General features: G+C 39.3%; 1 protein-coding gene across 1 annotated transcript; it reads left to right on the plus strand.

Annotated features, from left to right (window-relative positions):
• The first annotated feature begins 6,268 nt into the window (after window positions 1-6,268).
• MACIR (macrophage immunometabolism regulator) lies at window positions 6,269-18,739 on the plus strand. The gene is made up of 2 exons (XM_074166703.1): window positions 6,269-6,356; window positions 15,716-18,739. The coding sequence occupies exon 2, from the start codon at window positions 15,737-15,739 to the stop codon at window positions 16,358-16,360; it is 624 nt and encodes a 207-aa protein (XP_074022804.1). The 5' UTR covers window positions 6,269-6,356; window positions 15,716-15,736; the 3' UTR covers window positions 16,361-18,739.
• Window positions 18,740-20,024: the final 1,285 nt, after the last annotated feature.

Below are 20,024 nucleotides of genomic sequence, written 5' to 3' on the forward strand. Positions count from 1 at the left end.
AAAAACAAACAACAAAAAAATTAAAGATTTTATAAGAGCTGTGAGAAGCATTAGTAAGTCAGTGGAACTTTGAGTTACTGGGTTATGTAGAGTGACCATCCAGTCTCAGCAGTTTTTGTGATTTTATCTGTGGCATGAAAATTATTGAATTATTATAATTATCCCATATGAAAATATTGTCCACTTTTGTAAGTTCAAGTGGCTGATTATTAATAACAGACTTCGTAAACTACAAGTTAGATAATTCCTTTCACATTTAAGTTGCAGAAGATGTAGCTGCTAAGTAATATTTTTAAGTAGGGCTCTTAATTGTCTACAGAGCCAGTGCAACTATAATCACATTCACTTTGCCCAGGGTCTGTTTTCAGTGTTTACCACACATGAAATGGCTTCAGCAGACTAATTCTAAAAATGCTGGTTAAATACCAAAAATATGAAGGGTTTCACAGCTATATACTTAAAACATTTCATTTTCTGCAGTGTAATTGTATTATTTACAGTGTTGGTCTTGCACACAACTGAATGTACACTTGTTTACTGTTTTTAAAAAAAAAAAAAAAAAAAAAAAAAAAGAGTTAAAATTTAAGTATGCATATCATTCCAGTCAACCAAAGCTGTGGCATAACTTTTTTTTAATGTGCTCCTCAATAAAAACAAGGTCGCTGGCAACTCCTCTCCATTTTTTTTTTCTTTAGAGAGCATATGTGAAGTACAGTGAGCAGTTGACTCAATAATCTTGATGGAAAATTCTTCACAAATAAGCCAAAATTTCTCTTGGCGGTGAAGGACATGACTTACAAAGAATGAAGGTTTATCATTTCATACTGAAATCACTCCTCAAAAAGGTAAACGGTAGTCACGCATTGTGCAGTGCTTCTTCATGTTCCAGAATGGTAGCATTAAATACAGAACCATTGAATTTAATGTGCTCTTCTATTTCCTGTTACTGCTCTAGCAATATGGCAGAATATGGACTGTATTGAGCTGATTGGAACCTACTTTTGGTCCAATTTCTTTACACAATTGAACTCTCTCTCACATTAAACTTTTTGAACTGTACATCCTTTTCCAACCAGATTTGACAGAGGTCAAAGTGTAAGTTCACAGAAAATCAGTGGTTGAATATGACTGTAACTCCCAAAATAGTACCACCCTGAAACATAGTTTAAATAAACATTTAGCATTTCGTTCAAAAATGAAGCATCATTACCAATCAGACCAAAACACAAAAATGTTTATAAAAAATCCTGAAATTATTTTTAAATCTTGTTTTATATATGTTTCTTCATTATAATAAAGACATAAATTTGCGTTGTCTGTATAATGACACTAGCAAGTAAAATTACTGAGGAGAAAGCAGACGTGCTTGCATAGTTCAGTTTTGTAGGAATCCATATAAACAAGCCTCTGCGTACAAAAAATAATGATCATACACCGATCAATAGCATCAAAATGAGTTCAAAGGATGATGGCAGAAGAGCTGTAACAACGACTTTTAATAGCCATTTCAGTGCAATAGATTATTCAAGTGACAAAATGTAGGGATTTAACTCGTTTTCTATCATTTAACACAGATGGAAGCATAATGGTCCTTTATTTTTCCTGTATTTTTTCTTTATCAGTTTTACAGCAATTATATTGTTGATAGACCCATAAGTAACTTGCTAAAGAAAAGATTGCAAAAACTTTTCAAAAAAGTCAGTTCTGGAAGGTCCAGTGGAAGAAAAGCAGGGTACTTTCTAGTAGTTGTTTATTTTTCTTTTTAAACAATGGTTTTAATTTTCCTTGGTTTTTTGGAGAGAACAAATTCCATTGAGTATTTTCAAATACTAATTTCTTGTCTCCCTCGCTTGGCCCTTAAAAACAACCATCTTCTGCTCTGCAGTATAAAGGCTGGTGTAATAACAAAGCAGTTCAGAAGAGTATTACTGTGGAAAACAGATGCTGAATAAAAAAATAATCCAAACATCTTATCTAAGCTTATTTTATTGCTTATCAAAGCAATAAACCCCAGCACACTCCAGACCACATACTCTTATTATCTCCATCAGCTTTCTAGCTCTTCATTTTTAAATTTAACAGTCCTGTGGTCTAACCAAATATAGTTCCACTAAAAATAGCAAAGACTCAGTATTCCAGCTCTGAAGTTCCCTGCAAAATAGCTAGCTCAGTGGTCTGGCACAGCGCTCAAAGCGTGTGCAGTTCTGTCTCTGATTCCTCTTTCTTCTTTCAATGAACAAGCTGAAGTACAATACAGTGCGAGACCCCGGCACATCACCTGGACTTGGGAGAAAAATTCTATTTGCAATTCCCACTGTGGAAAAATCTTGGAGAGATCCGAGTGTGTGTAAGTGGCATCAAATGTGGGCCTTTGAGGAGGGGTATGCACTAAATACCAAGAACATCCATATCGTGAGCAAGGTAGAAGCTAGTGTGGAAAAGACCTTACAAGAAACTTAAAAGTCTCTGCATGGATGCAAAAATAGTTCTAACATGCACTGCTTAAAAAAAAAATTTTTAAAAAATAGGATGGATGAAAATGGATGTCATGGGTGATTCTACTCTAAACCATTATTCATTCTCATACATTTTGACCTCAACATATGCTATGCATTCAATCCACAAACAATAAGGTTAAACAAGGATCTTAGGAACACACAATAATTAAGGTTGGAAAAGGCCCCAGGAGGTCTCTAGTCCAACTTCTTGCGCAAATCAGGGTCCTCTGTGAGACCCGACCAGGTCACCTAGGACTTCATCCAGTTTGGGCCCGAGAATCTTGAAGGATGGAGACTGCACAACCTCTATGAGCAACCAGATCGGATCATGCACGTCTTCATTGTGCGTATTTAATTGACTTAGATTTTGATAAACTTACTTAGGCCCACTTAAGAGACCTAGAGCAACATCAACAAGTACTTTCTGTTGCCTTCTCCTATGCATATGCATACTAAATGCATCATTCATCTAAGACTGGCCCAAAACTTCACTTCCCTTTCCCAGTAACTTTTAGATCTTGCAGTGTAGGACAAAGTGCATCTTTTCATGTTGGTTGGTTCTAATTATTGCTTTGAGGTGGTCTGATTCAGAGTTGGTACTAACTGAACATTTGCAAAACACACAAAGCTCTAAAACCACCACCTTTTTCACGTTCTTTCCTGTGCTTAATACATCCACCTGGACACAAATACAGTCTCGCTTAAGTAGCCATAATTCCTACTGACATCAGCTTGATGAAGCAAAAACTGAATTTGGCCCAAGAAGTAAATCAAGAGATACTTTTTGCACTCACTAACAATAATTTTTTTTAACTTGCTATATAAAAAATAAAGGTTGGATTTTATTAAATGGTGCACTTAAGACATTTTGTTTAGATTTTAAGTAAATTTTCACAACAGTTTCTTTTAACTTAGCCAAATAGCATTTTAAGATATGTTAAAAAATTACTAAGCTTTTGGTTTTGGATGGCAAAAGTTGCTAAGTTGTATGGCAATAGATAATATTTCTTTTTTTTGTCTTTTAATATAAAAATATTCCAGTTTAAATGATACTATTTTTCAATGTAAAAGTTACGCTACTACTTCAGACATACCCTGCTCAGAATTGTTTTACTTTTTCCTCCTCTCCCCCAAATACAAACTTTGTATTGTATCCTAAATGTGGTTATGGATTTCCAGCAAAATCCAGATTTTCAGAATAATGGCTACAATCCTTAATAAGGGAAAAGAAACTGAATATTTTATAAAAAAATGTTTGTCTGATTAGGATTTGGAATTAAATCCACGTGTACAAAAACAAAGAATTAAACATGCTGAGTAAATATTCTTTCAGTTGCTCAGCTTTCAGCCCTTCTGATTAAATAACTTAATTAATGCTCAAATCACCATAGCAGTTTCCAATGTACAAGCCTGGAATACACAAAAGCAAGGAAAAAAAGTCTTTCAATAAAAGCTCTCTAAGGATAATAAATAATGAAGAACACACAGAGAAGAAAAGAAATTGAGCAATTTTCCTCTGTGTTTTACCTTTAACATTATATTTACTCTTTAAAATTGAGTTATATTGTCATTCTAATTGACTGTCACTGATGCAGGAACCTACTGATGAGCACAGCCATCATGTAGAAGGTAATTCATGCAGATGTAGGTAATTTGTGTTCTTGATGCAGAGAAAATCGTCTGTGTTTTCCTCTGTGTTGAAGCAGCATTAGAAAGAGTTAACCAGATCTTAAGTGAGGAAACCAAAGCCCAAGCACTTCAAAGTATCTTTGTTTGGCATGTAAAATCTTGGCAGACTTTAAGAGCACTGCAAAAAAACAGTGAAATTCAGTAGTCAGTCTCGGGAAATTGAGACATTAATTGAAATTAATGACATTGCTTGTTGCATGAAAAAAGCCAAACTTTGAAAATTATGGGGCTCTAGGAAGATCTAGGTTTATTTTCAAATATTTGGTGTAGAGTTTGGATACTATCTTTGGAAGAAGTTTTCAGGATCTGCCAGAAGAAACTGGCACCTAGAAGTTCGAAAGGCAATTTTGCACCACGTTAATTCTGTCAGTGCAATAAATGTTGTTAAATATTACAATTCATTAAATGTTAAAATACATGATCGGGGGGGGGGAGTGCTAATCTGTAAAGCATGTTTCATTTGAAACAGTTGCTTAGCGAGAACATACTCTGATCACCCCCAAGCATTTGTTATCTCCTGAAGTCATTCACCACTGCTGCCCCCCTCGCCCCTCATCGAGCATAGAAGTCCATCTCAGAAGCTGACTGACAACTCAGTCGACAAGCAAGGGGAGGAAGCCTGGGGCTGTTGGGGGGGAGAAGTTTGTTGAGGGAAAGCTGTAATATACTTGCAGGATTTTATAGCCTCACTTATACCGCAAGAAAACACAGGAAGATGAGATTTCCGACCCAGGCTAAAGCTAGTACTGTCAACACGAACCAAAGGAGTTTGTGTACTGTAAGCAACAAAGAGTATCGTAATGACTCTGAATTACATTCCAGATTCCTTTTCTTACACTGCTGCTTGACATTCTCCACATTCTGTAATAAATCTACATATTTAGTTCTTAGAACGCTTCTGTGAACTTGCAAAACCAACACCTCTTAAGGGCTTGCAGAGCTAAAAAGACTATAGTTAAAATTCCTTACAAACCTCTTGTTCTTCCTTTCTCTGTTGTTCTGAGAATTTCCAAGTAATGCAAATTCCAGGTACATCTGGCTAGCCTGGGTGCATACTTAATGCCAACACCCTTCTCTGTAACTCAAGACTCGATGACCTGCAGCCTTCTTCACCACCCAGGCCAGAGCACAGCCTGTGTGCAGAGGACATCTACGCCTTCCCAGGGAGGGCAATAAACTTTAGCTATGTATTTACGAATGTGTAAAGACCCAGTTTTAGGAACAAAAGCTGGCTCAACACCTCAGGGGCATTGGAAATACCACCTGTGTGGTTCAGCTCCCAACAACCTATTATTGGGGGGCGGGGGAAGAGACTGCGATGCTACACTTTCTCCTCCCCTTCACTTTTATTTTTATTTACAGGAGGGAAGTCAGGCAATTGTTAGCAGGGTTCGGTGCAGTCATAAAATCTTTGCTCAATCTTTAAGTAGCAAAATAAAATGAGGAAATGACCTAACTGGTTGCTGGAAAAACCATTAAAGGTTTGTATCCAGTGTCCAAACTTTTTAGATGTGGAAATACCACAGCGGTTATAGACGAAGATGGGGGGTACTTCGGTGAAGAGAAAGTCACCGAGAGATGATTATTACTCGATCCCTTCTTATAGTTGTATACAAAATGAAAAGAGATGCGAGACTAGTGCCTATTAACCCAGAGGGTCTCAGAACAAGTGGAATGGGTAGAACACAAGGCTGGTGCCAGCAGGGCCCACCGCCTAGCTCTCCAGAGAGCTGCTCTGCAGGGACATCCAGCAAGACATTTCCACTCAGGCGGCCCAGCGAACTTGGAGGTCTCCTGCCTCCTCCAGCAGGCCCCTGCCCCGCTCCTGGGCGCCGGGACCCAGCCCAAGACTGCCCTCCGGGCGGCTGCTCACCTTGGGGCCCGGCTCTCCCGCCTCGGCCTCCTCCTCCCCCTCGCAGGTACAGGCAGCCCAGGGGCGTTCCAGAGCGAGAAAGGAGCGCGGGAGGGAACGGGCCGCGGCATCAGCCGCCCATGCCGCCATCCGGGCTCGCGGCAGCTGGAAGCCACCGCCCGCCGCCGCGCCCCGCCCTCAGCCCCGCCGCGCAGGGCGGGCCGGGCCGGGGTGAGGTGAGGGAAGCGCAGCGCGCCGCACTCGGCGCTTCGCCGCTCCTTCCGCGCCGGGCCGAGCCCCGCCGCCCTGGACCGCAGGTAGGAGGCGGGGATGGCGCCGCTCCGCGCAGCCGTCCGGGCCGTGCCTCGGTGGCCTTGGGCCCTGCCCGCGCCTTAGGGAGCGGGTATCGGAGCAGGGGCGGCGGGTGGGCCCAGGGAGGGGCCGTAGGGCGGGAGACGATCCGGGCCGGCGCCCGGCGGTGCCGTGCGGTGGGGGCCGAGGGGCGGCCGGCGTTGTTGGTGTGGGGCGGGCGCGGGCCGCGGCTGTGCCGCCTGGGCCGGGAGTCACCGGGAGGCGCTGGGCGCGTTGCGGCCCGGCCCGGCCCTCCCGCGGGAGGCGGCGGTGGCGCCTCTGCCCTTTGCCAGCGGTTCTGGGAGCCGCGTGGCGGCGGGACCCCGGCCCCGGAGCCGCAAGACGGGCTTTCCCCCCGCAGCGCGGAGGTCCTGGCGCCCATCGCCCGCCCGCCTCCTCCATGAGTCGAGCGGCGGGCCCCGCGCTCCCCGCAGGCCCCCGTACCCTGCGCTGCCCGGCCCGCGGCCGCTTGGCTTTCCCCAGCTGAGGGGTGCGGTGGGACCGGGCGGGCACCGCAGGGCGAGCGGCCGCGGAGCTGTCCGGGCTGGGCTGGGAGGAAAGCGGCGTGTGGGTCCCGGTACCGGCCTCCGGAAGGAATCCCCGAGGATCGTCGTTGTCGGGCCTGCGGTGAGGCTGCTCAGGTGCCCTTTCCGTGCCGGCCGCTGGTAAACGGTGGAAAAGCCAAGAGTTCATCTCTTAGCAGCCGCACCGTGTTCGTAACCATTTATAGCTCTTTTCAGGTGCCGCCTGCAGCCACGAGCCGTCCCCATACCATTCTCCATACTCCTAGGCAGGTGCTAAACATAAATATGAGCCTGCTATTCAGTCTGATAGTAAGAAAGTGCCCAGCTTTCTATGGATAGCTTTATATTTCTCTGTAATAAATCTTGTTTGGGGAAGGGTAAACAGAGGCTCAAAGCTCTGTTTAAATGTAGATCGTAGCATCCATGATACTCATTGACTGTATCTGTGCACTCTAAGGTGCACTAAAATGTTGTTTTACAGAGTGTGAAGCTTGCTAAGCTGCTTTGGTTTATTGGCAGGCGCGCTTTGCCAGTTCTGTCTTGCATAATAAGATATTGGGGGACCATCTCTGAACAGTTGAGGTGCTGTTTTGAGTGGTCTACAGATAAGTAGGAAAATCGTCTCGGGTCTTAATTTCTTTTTATATGTTTTAATTACATGCTGTTTTACCCAGGAGTTTTAGCTGGCATAAATGTGAGTGTGTATGTACCTATTATAAATAAAATAACAAATGATGTGCATTGGTAGATGTTTTCTGTGAACATGCCTTTGCTTGTTAGTGTGCTCTGTAGAGCGGGGCAGTACGTCACTGTACATATGTGCATCCATGATTGCATAGTTGCACGTGGAAATGAAGAGGTGGCAGAAGCCTGCAGTTACACAGATCTCGGTGTGAGTGATGGAGAGGGTCTCTCGTGGGGTGAAGAACTTGCTGCTCGTACCAGTAGCTGGCCAACTTCTGACACAGCTCATCCTGAATACAGTAAGAGTCCTTAGAGCTTTTCCAGGAGGGGTGTAGTGAGGACTGCGGAACTGATGTTTGTTTTGCCACGGGGAGTAGAAGCGTGCAGCACTGATTCTTCTTCCTACTTTTTCCCAGCCATCTCCCTTACTGAAAGCTTCTCCTTCCACCACCCTGCTGCTGGTGGTGTATTTTGAACTATTTTCTGTCTTAAGTGGTGTTATTGCTTTATTTATTTCCCCCCCTCCTCCCCCCTCGAGGAAGAGCGCTTGTTAGAATAATGAAGATGGAGGAGGGTGGTTGTCACTGTGACTTTGAAACAGAGGGAAGCAAGGCAATGGCTCAGTGCTATCACTGAAATTAAGTTCTCGTGTAACAGTACTGACATTGTAGCATGGCTTTCTTCATAATCTCCTCTTCTTCAGCCTTATGCTGCTGGCTTGACCACCAGGCATACATAATCATATGCAAATACAGTTTGTTATGGTGAAGTCAGATGAACTGAGTATTCCAGGACAAAGTTTTCTGTTCGCAGTAGCTGTAAGTATAATACAAATTTACTGTATCTGCCTGTGCTGTTGGGGTTTTATTAATTCTTATTCCATACTTGCATTACACTCAGACACTTGTTTTCAGGTAGCATCTAAGTGTGGGAAGAACCGTTTGAGAAGAAGGCAGAGGACAAAACTTTAAAACCATTATATACATAACTCTAGTAAGATTGAGGAAGTGACCTTTAGGATTTGTGGATGGTATAAGTGAATGAGACACCTTTCCAACAAACACGTAATAACTGCTGCAGATTGCATCAAGTTAAGACAAAGAACCAGTTGTTTAAAGTGCTTCAGTTAAAAAGCAAAACGAAAAAACCCTAAATTGCATTAATTAAACATATTTTTCGTGATACCTTTGAGCAGTGTTAGTTTTAACTAGTACCTTTCTTTGAATAGCTGTTCCTAGTCAAAGGCTGAATATAATATTGTTATTGTTTAGGTTGATAGTTTCAAAATAATATCTGCAGAGCTGTATTTCCAGACCTGGCGATACAGGATACTACCAAGCATGCATTTCTTGTCTGACACAAAAGCAATGGAGACGCTTATTCCCATTAGCATGTTGGTTTTTATAGACAAAAATCAGTATTTATTCAGCGAAATCTGTCATAATTTAAAAACCCAGCGCTTTTTTTTTTCCCCTATTTTTTTAAAACGACATATTAGTTTTTGTTGACAAGTCAGGTTGTGGCATGGTTTTTTGTTGTTTTTTTCCAAGTGGGCCAGCCTGAAACTGGAGAGAAGAGAACCTTGAAAATGAAACTTAGATTTTGCTTGGTGAGAAGATGAAAATCAAAAATGCAGAGAAATAAAGTGCAATTATAAAGAAAACATTCCTTTTAACTTACTAACCAGGAAAAGAATAAAAATTATTTGTTTTACAAGTTGCATCAGCTTTTTTACATGTGCCTTACTGTTTCATCTTTTGATGGGTAATGTTGGTAAAGAGCTATCTTTATGCTGTCCAGGAGCATCAGCTTACAGATGGGAGTGAGGGGCAAATGTTCATCTGTGATTCCATCCAGCAAGGAAGTAACATTGTTTATTTAAAAGGACTCTAAATATTTCAGAAAAGTTAGCCTCTGTTAAACACTTCCATCTAATATTGCTGGGCAAAGAGATGTTAGAAGTTAAATGGCCTTCTTTCCCACCATTTTCTTTTAGTTTCCCTGCTTGCTAAGTCTGCTCATACAAAATTCATTAGCCTGGACCAACTCTTGAAATTCCATCTGTCTCTTTCTGTGTAAATTGTACGCTCTGTCATGCTGATCTGGTCTGAGCTAGTTGCTGGAGTTGCCAGTTGTAGTTCCTCAGTAACTCATTTGTGAGTCTCCTCATTTCTAAAAGATAGTTTCATGGATTGTAATTGTTGTGTGTTTAAAGCTGCATTAATAACAATAATTAACAAACTGGTTAAATAGTTCTTGCTTCTTGCAGTAGGAACATAGTATTAGAAATTTATTTACTCTTCTTTTGCAAAACATTTAATAATTCCTTGTTCTGTATAAACCATGTGGTATTTATTGTCCAGTATGCTGGATTGCTCAAGGGTTAATACTTCACCTGTTAACAAGAATCTCCCACCACCACCACACTATTCTGTAGTTGTGATTTTTGCTGGTGGTTTTGTGGACTGTTGTTTTGCATCACATTCTGAAGTTACTGCACTGGCTTTATTAATTCAGTAATATCCATTAATCTGTTTTCTTAAGGCTTAACATAGGCTTTATGCTTAATTTCATTTTCTTGCATGTAATTTTGAGAAAAAGTCTGTGCTAAGCTTTGCTCTTGCTCCATCTGGATGTTGTTTAATGTGATGCAACAATTTAATATTACTGCCATTCTCTTTAGCTTAGGGTAGTTTGGAATTTCTCCTAAGGAACAGCAAGAGTGGGTGAAGAATGTGTGTAGTTTATTGATACCTTTCATGTTCTCTGTGATTTTTAATTTTTTTTTTTAATCCCGCTTTCTTGTCTCTACAAACATGGTGTCAGTATGTAAAGCATAACACAACTACTATAGGGGACCTTCAAGAGCATGGTGAAGCAACATTAGTTAAGTCCCATCAGCTGAAGGTAAAGAGTATGGCTAAAAGCAACCATCTGGCTCTGGCAGTACGTGCAGCACTATCACCAGCTTGCACTGGGAGAACCTACAAGCTGCATACATCTCAAAGTCGATGGCCTGGCTGCTCCACCTTTAGGAAAAAAAAAAAAAAACGTGGCACCTTTGTGCATATTTGTATATAGCTGAATTTTAGCTTGATCTTTCCCTTTCAACTAAATATTTCACTTGCTTTAGTTGCGGATTGGAAGTAATTATTTCCAGAAAACTTTATAAGTACATAATTCCAACAGTATATTTTAGTGACAGAGAAACAAGATGGAATTTCCAGGAGTGCATACTACATGTATGTGAATTTTTCTTTTCAGACTGCAAGGGGGAAGATGTAGACCTTACTCTTACCCTTCACAGACAGAGACAATTAAAGTAATTAAAAATGTGTGCTCGCGTCACATGTGCTTCATTGTGTGCTGGGTGACTTTACTTACTCCTGATGTTTGATAGACAACCATTATATCTTTTAAGTGCATTGTATATATTAAGTAATGGCAGCACAGAGAATCATAGAATCATAGAATCATCCAGGTTGGAAGAGACCCTTGGGATCATCGGGTCCAACCATCTACCCTACTCTACAAAGGGGAAATGTCAAAACTGGCTTGATAACCCTATGCAATATGTCTGACTTTACAGAGTTGGTATCACTGAGTCTTCTGCCATCTTTCCATTCTGCTATCTGCATATTGCAATTATGAGCATTTTACCAGTGAGACACATCTTTGTGTTTCTTAACAAATGCTACTACTTGCAGGCAGTAGTTGGATGGACAGATTTAATCCTTATCCTAAAAGAAAGGCATCTTCTCAAATCAGTTCATATTCTAGTTGAGAAGATAGGTAACAATGGAAATACCAGTTTACAGAGAACCAGTTCTTTTGCCGAGAGCAACTTGTGATGGTTTCAAAACAATGCAGACTTTCTACAAAGCATAGGAATGTCAAGGGAAACCCCTCTTAACTTTGTGTTCTTTGAATATCGAGTAATTAAAGTTAATATTCTTTCAGTCACATTTCTCTCCTTAGAAAGACAGTAATACATTTAACAAATGATCAGGAAAAAAAAAACTCCAAGCAAAAAGATGTCATTGGGTCCAGTAAGAGCGTATGGGAGAGGTCATTCCAACAACAAATGATTTACAGTGTGTATAGTAGCGTGGTGTGATGTTAAGATATCATTTTGTCATACATGTCTGTTTTTCATTTGTCCCATGCTTATCTTTGAGTGGTATCTAACACCTTTGAGAAAGATTCCGTATTTGGAGAGCCTTTATATTTGCAAAATGTGAAGGTTTTGATGTTTTTACTCTCTAAGAGCTATCCCAAGCATATTAATATGTTCTTCGAAGTAATACAACAATTCATAGTAGTTACCTGGTGTTTCTATTCATTATTCTTTTTCTCTGTTTTAGACAATTTTCTCAATATTTAGCTGAATTGGGTCCAATTAGTTTATATGGAGAGCCTGCTTTATAATATAAAGAGGATCGATAAAATCGTGTAAAATCTTAATGGAGTGAATTGTGTTCCGGAAGCACTTCTGGCACGTATTAGTCAAGTGAATCCTCTTATAAGTGTTATTTTCAGTTATTTTCCATACTTTTTAAATACGTGAAGCAGCAGCAAAAAAACCCCAACAAAACAAACAAAAAACACCAAAAAAAGCCATCTTGTTTCTCTTCTTGTTTTGATTCTATAGTAAATCTTTAATTATAAATTGTCTTGAATTGGCATCACTACGTTGTAATTCTTGTTGAGAAGCAAGAAGACAAGGCAGCTGTGATCTGAAGTAAGATCAGTACTTGTAAACTGAAGTACTATTTTTTTAGTATTGTAATTGATGCTGAGAATTACTGATGGGCTTACACCCCTACACAGCAACGAACATAACGGTAGTCATCTAATGCCTTATGACCGCAGAAATGGCCTAAAAATGCAGTCTAAAAGTTTTAAGTATGTGTTTGTAGGTAATGGTTTCTACACTCACAAATACTATGAATCTCTCAAATGATTTTCTTTTATAGAAGTCATCTAAATAATGTTTCTCTATCTTTTTTTACCAGATAAGGAGACAAAGCATGTTGAAGCCATATGGCAGCTTGACTAACTCACATTAAAAGTCTTGGAAAAGAACAGCTGAACACATACATACTGAGTTTTGGACCTCTGCCTGTGGAGCTGGCCAGTCATTCCTCTCACCAGCTAGCAGTGCTCTTCCCTTGATCTTCTGATGTTTATGGCACCAGCTTCTGATGCTACTGTTGCTGTCAAGTGTCTGTCGCATTTCTTGGTTTTAGGGCTCTTCTTCACACTGCAGCACAGAAATGGAAGTTCTGCAGTTTCAGGCTGAAGTACTAGGCTGGAGCTTGCTGACTTGAAGGCTTCTCTGCCCTGATTTTCCTTTGTACTGTTTTCGGCCAGTGAGGGGTAATTGTACGGGAGTGAACTCCTGCCTTCTTCTCTCCTGCTTGCAGTTGCTCTTCAAAGTTGATTGCTTTTTGTTACCAGGGCACACACTCATGTTTCAAACAGAAGTAAATTAATTCTAAAATCTGTGTTCTGAGAAGAGCCTTTGTGTTGCTTTCAAGTTCTCAAGGCTTTTTTAACTCAAAAAGTGCATAAAAACGTCTCTTCCTCCATTTCCTGAGGGCATGTATTGCTGTGGCAAGTGATTGTTGGGTTTGGTGGGGAGTTTTTTGTTGTTGCTGTTTACATGTGACTAGATAATGATTCATTTCTAACCTTGCTGCTTGACTATTTTATCTATACTTTTTCTAGCACTTGCTCGTACTTTTTCTATCATCGTTTCAGCTTTCTAGCAGAATGGGTTGTCATTCTGGAAGATTACGGGAAAGATTTCTGAACTGCAGGGTAAAAATCAGGAATTAAAAGAACAGTAACAGCTAAGTATTTAGGTTTCTTGGCTAAGACTGCAGGGGAGCCAAAAGTTGTAATCCAAAATTTTTCTGTGCTATGCCTTCAGTAACCATGGGTCCTGATGGTGCAGGGACTTAATTTCTACTTAAGCAGTTGTCATAAATACCTTTAACTCAGTGGCTGGAACCTCACCATAGTTATTGTCTCACTGCTAGATGTGGTGGTAAAGTAGGAAACAACAGCTGCTTCTGCTATTCTGAAAGTTTTAATCGACTGCATAAATATATTTTAAAGTCAATTAAATATAATGGAAAACGTTCATTGAGTTTTATGTGGATGGTTTTTTCAGTGAAAAATTTTGGTGTTTCATTTGCTTCAGTATTTTAATTCTTTATTTAGCTTTTGCTGTGTTACCTGTATTGTTAAATTCAAAATGCTTAAAAGCTGACTAGATGAAGTACATCTGTAAAAGTTATGCTATGCAAAACTGATAATGAAGAATCCTAAGTAGACCATGATTGTGAGAACTGAAAAAGGACATTTAAGGCTAAAGGACCATTAGTAATAGCCTCTCATAATAGAAGTCTGTCAATGGTAAATAAAATCCTCTTCATCAAAACTGGGGATTTTGTTTACTCCTAGTTTATTAGCATAGGGAGCAACAGGTTGATTTGAGACTAAGCAGGAAAGCAGAGATGGGAACATTATTTACTCTCCTTCCCAGTCCACGGACAGAAAGAAGGTAGGCTTAAATTTTGCATGTGGCTAGATGATTTTCTTCTGCAAGTTAGATCTGCACACAGCTTCCCCTCTTATTTTAAGACAAATGAATAGAGATTGATCTTGATGGGATTTTTGGGGGTGTCTAATTGCAGAAGTTTGAATAAAGTATTCCCTTGTTGCATCTTTGCTACTCAGCCTGTGACCTCCTGAGCCTCAGAATGGCAGCAAGTAGCAGCTTTAAAAGTTTGCAAACATACAAGGGCATGTTTTAAGTCAGTCTCATTTGTGAAACATTACTGAATGTGGTTTACAGTCACCCGTAATGAAATTCAGAATTGCATTCCTGCTTGACATTGCATAATAACTTTCCTTTCTACTTTGAGTCTCATTGCCTTTAAAGATTATAAATCTATGCAGAATTTTTTGTCAACTATATTGGCTAGAGAGCCATTAGCCTCTGTTTAGAGCAGAGTTGAGGCTGACAATGAAGGCTGACATGGATTTGGAAACAGATGTGACCTTTCTGTTTTGTGAAGTAGTTGGTCCTGAAAACAAAGAAATGAAAAGAATTAAGACTTCTCTGTGTTCTGGCATCCTGGTATATACTGGTGTATATCTGGTGTATACTTCCTGTGATCTTGACCTTATCTTTCCATGTTAGAGATGGTAATAGCTTATGGCAGACAGTTGTATCTGTAAAGGCACCAAACAATGTATTTGGAATAGTTGTGAGGGATGAAAGGTCACAGCAAAATAGTCTGTTTCCAAAAGAAATAGAAAACCAAATAAACACAGAATTCAGAATATTGGTTATTCTTAAGATGCTTGTAAGAGTCTTATGCTATATTCATTAAATGCTAGTATATTGTTTCCTTTTTTAGAAATACATTAGGATAAAATAGTGTGAGTTTATTTGGTTGATTGTGAATAAGACGAGAGGGATTTTTTGCAAGGGATTTGCGGATGACCCGCAAAGAGAGCTGTTGAACAGCCAGGAAGCCATTCTTTGAATCTAAAGCAAGCTGTCTCCACATCTGGAAGCGGAAAGCATTGCAGTACCCTCAGTAGATCAGGTCTGATTCATCGTTGTGCCTGACTAAGGTAGTAGCTGTTAGATGCACTGTTTTTAAAAGCTTTTGTTTGCTGATATAATTGTCAAATACACAGATGAATATGGGAGAAATTGCTGTGGATGTGCTAGTGGATGTAGATGGCCTCAGAGGCAACGGGCTATGAGGAATCAAATGGACTAAAAGGATGAAAAAATGTACTGGAAAGATGCTTCTTTTTTGTGTACAATACTGAAGAATGCTTTTAATGCTTAGGAATATCAGGACTATGTTTATGGTATCTTTTAGTAAAAAAAACCACCTAGGATAGTTTTAAAAGGCAGGTGTTGGTGATCGTTTTGTTATGTGGCACCCTGCAGAGCATAAGACAAGGCTGAACAGAGAAGTACTAGTCATGACTTCTGGAGGATACAAAATCTCATTTCTGCAATCTTCTCTCAACTCCTTGTGTTGCATAAAGCCTCTATTTCTGATCAAGCTCTGTTTTATTTTTAGGAAGATAGCGTTGTGTTTAAAATGGAAGTTGACATCAATGGAGAGTCCAGAACTACCCTGTCCACCCTCCCTGTGCCTCTTGCAGAGGTGAGTCCTGCGGGCAGGATGGAAGCAGAGAAGCCCCGCTGTTCCAGTACCCCCTGCTCACCGATGCGACGGACAGTTGCGGGCTATCAGATCCTTCACATGGATTCTAACTACCTGGTTGGCTTCACGACTGGAGAGGAGCTGCTAAAATTAGCCCAGAAGTGTACAGGAAGTGAAGAGAATAAAGGGGAATCTGGGCCAAACTTGCGCTCCAAACAGGTTGATTCAGGACTTACACGTTCCTCCCGTTTGTACAAAACTAGAAGTAGGTACTATCAGCCATATGAGATCCCAGCAGTAAATGGAAGGAGGAGGAGACGGATGCCCAGCTCAGGGGATAAATGCACTAAGGCTTTACCATATGAACCTTATAAAGCACTTCATGGTCCCCTGCCTCTTTGCCTTTTAAAAGGTAAAAGGGCTCATTCGAAATCCCTGGACTACCTCAATTTAGACAAAATGAGCATTAAGGAACCTGCTGACACAGAAGTGCTACAATACCAGCTCCAACACCTTACCCTTAGAGGGGACCGTATGTTTGCAAGAAATAACACATGAATTATCTCAAGTTTAGAACGAATTTCTGATTATTTCTCTGTTGCTGCAAAAATCCACTGTTGTACTGTGTACATGGCCGTCCACATTGTAGGTGGTTGTATCACCTAAATGATATCGGAAAGTAATTTATTTGAATAGAATTTTCGCAATGCAATGTGATACAAATACTTGGAGGGAGAAATCTTTCCTGGGCAAGCAGCTTCTGATGCAAATTTGGCTGCAACTGGTGGATGTTTCTCTGGACACCTTATAACAAAAAAAAAGAAGCTTTTGATTTTTGGGTTTGGGGTTTTTTTTTTTGTTTTTTTTTTTTTGTACAGTTAGATCTAGTATTTACAGTATTTTAACACTGAAAAATTGGTGATGTCTGCTTGGTTGTTGCTAATTTGGCTTGATGTTAGAAACTGCTCTTGGATAAGTATTCAAGTTTAGGAGGTCTTTTCGTTTTATTCTTTGTTTCTGTATTCTACAGTAAAATGTATGTATTATTTTTTTACATCATGGAGAGGAAAGTGAGCTTGGCTAAATTGGATCACTTGCTTTTTAGGGTTTTATTAACCCTAAATTTATTTAACATTTTCAAACTGTGCTTGCACTGGTGATGAGGGTGAGATTCACTCATAAAACAAACCTTTGCTACTTGAATCCTACTAAATTATTTTTTAGTTTCTGCATGGAAGTAATTGCTTTGCCTCCTCTGTTCTGTAAAACTTGTTCAGGATAAGTATTTGGGGTATTAAAAACAAATCTTTTGGGGAGTGAAGATATTTTTTGTTAGTGGGATTTGTTTTTTACATTGTCTTGACACAAAAAAGGATTCACTGCGGATTCCAATAAATAGACTGGGATATGTGCATTGGTAGGTCAGTAATGTTTTTGATTTTAATTCATTATTTCTGTATGTATGGTAACAGAAGGTGTAAAATAACTGTAATACTGCTTTGGAAATTCAGTTGATTTGAGGCACTGAACACTTGATATTTGGAAGGCCGTTTTTTTTTTTTTTTTGATGGAGTGCAAGTGAAGTATTTCTGTAGCAGCGTTGAAGAGATGATCCTGGATTATTCAACAGAGTAGATTGGATACACTGGCTTACTTTTGTTACTTAAGAATTTTTTATCCAAACATGGCATCTAATACAGTTTTGACAGCTCTATTCCTGGATGTAGTCAAAACACTTTAGTAACTTACGTTTACAAATGAATAATACTTTTCAGACTTGTTTTTTTTAGTTGCAATCTTTTACTGAAGCAGTGTGTAACTTAGTTTTGGCTGATGACTTCGGCAGAAGTTAAAAATAAGATTGCTTTGTTTTGAAACATAAATTATTTGATCAGTTGTTTCTGGTAGAATTAAGATTTTGTTTGTGTATCATTCATAATGACTAGGAAGCACTAGTTAGTGCATGCAGTGTGGAAAATGGAATTCTCATTCTGTCACTTACTCCACAGTTGTAAATGAAGGCAGCCCAGTAGTCTACATTTTTTCTGGTTTGGTTATCTTTTTTAGATTTATTAGAATCTTTGAAACAAACCAATGTGTATTTTTAAAAGTTAACTACACCTGTGTAAATTTAATGTATTGAACAGTGACCTTGAAAGTAAAAAAATAGTCTTTAGTTTGAAAAACAGAATATGGTCAGATGCCAAAGAGATGGGGATTTTGTTTAAGGAATAAACACCACTGTTTATTGAAATACCCTATGAAACTGTATTTCTGGCTGAAAAATAAAAGGGTGATATAAACGCCTATTGTTGTGGAGTCTCTTGCTGTATAGGAAAGAGGACATTTAAAAAAATACAATTTTAGACCAGGGATCATTTAAAAACAACTTTAAATCTTGGACTTCAGTGAAATAGAGGCTTAGGTCTGTTACTTTGTTTCAGGAAATGGGCCATGAAATTATTAATATTTTGTGCATGTTTCTAGTGTCATCCTGTGCCATAGTTGTATAGCTACACTGATAGAGAGATTTATGACTATCTAGCCAAGTTCAAATATAAAAAATGTGTTAGTACTTTATCCGTTTGGTGATTTGCTTGTGAAGGTGCTTGCAGATGGTAATACTGTTTGCTTAACTCATACGTGCTTGCAGCTTTCGTAGCATATTCTTATTCGAGAGCCCAGTGCTTTCCAAGTTTGGTTTGTAATGTTCTTTATGAGAACTCATGTCTGTGAGGAGTTCCTGATTTACCTCTAAATTAGCAAAATCTCAGCCAAATGAAGGCTTTTGATCTTATTTTTGCTGCTTATAATGTCTTCCATTAAACTAGTCTGTTAAAATCAAAGATCAGATGGTTCTTGAGACTGCTAAAATGAAACTGAATATGAACAATACTGACCTTTCGAAGTGAGTTCTCATTGTTCTTGTAATAAATTAAAAGCAAAAAAAAAAAGGAAAAATAATGGTTCCTTGTTGGCTTTTGGTGTCTTCCAGAGGATTAAAAGGATTTAAGGAGTAAAGGTAGAAATGATACAGTAGTAACACAAATCATCTGTTTAACAGACTGTTAACAGATGGTCTGGAATCAACATTAACAGCAGATCTGGAATCAAGTACAAATGTCTAAGCTGGGTTATTGAGGCAGATCTTAAATTCAGGCACGCTGCTGGCATTTTTGAAAAATATAACAAAACCGGATTGGTATGAAATCCATTCTTTATTTCAGTGTTTTCTTTCATTTCAGGTATGAACTCTTAACTATTCCTGTCCTGCTGTGTTGTGGTTTTTATTTACAGCTGTACACAGTACCTAACTAACATTATGATTTCCTTTACCTTCTCTTTGTCCATCCACTGTATTGTGATTCATACTCAGTTCTCTTGGGGGATGATCTCTCTCTTGCTGAGCATGTTTGCTGTAGTGAGGATTGTTAATTGCAGACTAAGGCTACTTGACAGTATTGCAAAATAAGTAACAGACAAACTTTTAGAATTTTCTAAAACTCCTCTCCTGAATGTGGTGTTTGGGGTTTTTTTTATTTTTTTTTTTTTTTCTGTTGGGAAGAACAGAGGAATGGAGACAGGTTGTTTTTAAACTGCTGAAAATGCAGATGTTGCTGTCTGGACATTGAGAAGGGTTCTCAGTAGTTCAGGACTTGGAGCATAAATAACTTCATTATTTTGTGGGGAAAAAAAAAGAATTTAGAAGAGGATAAGAAGATAATTTTAAAGAAGAATTACAGGAGAAGAGCAGAAAGTCTATAAGCTGCATAAAAAAACTTCTGAAGTCTACAATATCTGCAGAATTATCACCTGATTAGTTTCAATAAAGCTAGGTGATGTCAAGCTGTATAATTTGCTTTTGAAAAAATGAAAAAAATATCCAGAACACAAAGCTGTGGTTTGAAGGAATCTTAGTGGTTTCAAAGTATGTTTTCATTTGGTAAAACACAGGAATCGGTTAAAAAAAAAAGTCCTAAGGTGAATGCTAAACTAATGTGAAGTTTTATGGATAAAATGAATGTAGGAAAGAAAGTACTATAGGAAGTATTACCTATAATATAGACTACGCCAAAGAATTGTCAATGGATAACATAACTGTTGTTTTTAACTCTTTCACTGGTACCAAGGAATCTGAAACAGAAATTTTCCAACATAACCAAGTTTTGCCATTCTGGATGTCTGGAAGGGTGGTCTGGCTGAAGTCGGTTATTAATGCTAA

Source organism: Numenius arquata, chromosome Z (genome assembly GCF_964106895.1).
Source record: "Numenius arquata chromosome Z, bNumArq3.hap1.1, whole genome shotgun sequence".
Taxonomy (NCBI): domain Eukaryota; kingdom Metazoa; phylum Chordata; class Aves; order Charadriiformes; family Scolopacidae; genus Numenius; species Numenius arquata.

What these genes read in the sequence shown, in the direction of transcription:
- MACIR (XM_074166703.1), top strand. Translation starts at nt 15,737, where the DNA reads ATGGAAGTTGACATCAATGGAGAGTCCAGAACTACCCTGTCCACCCTC.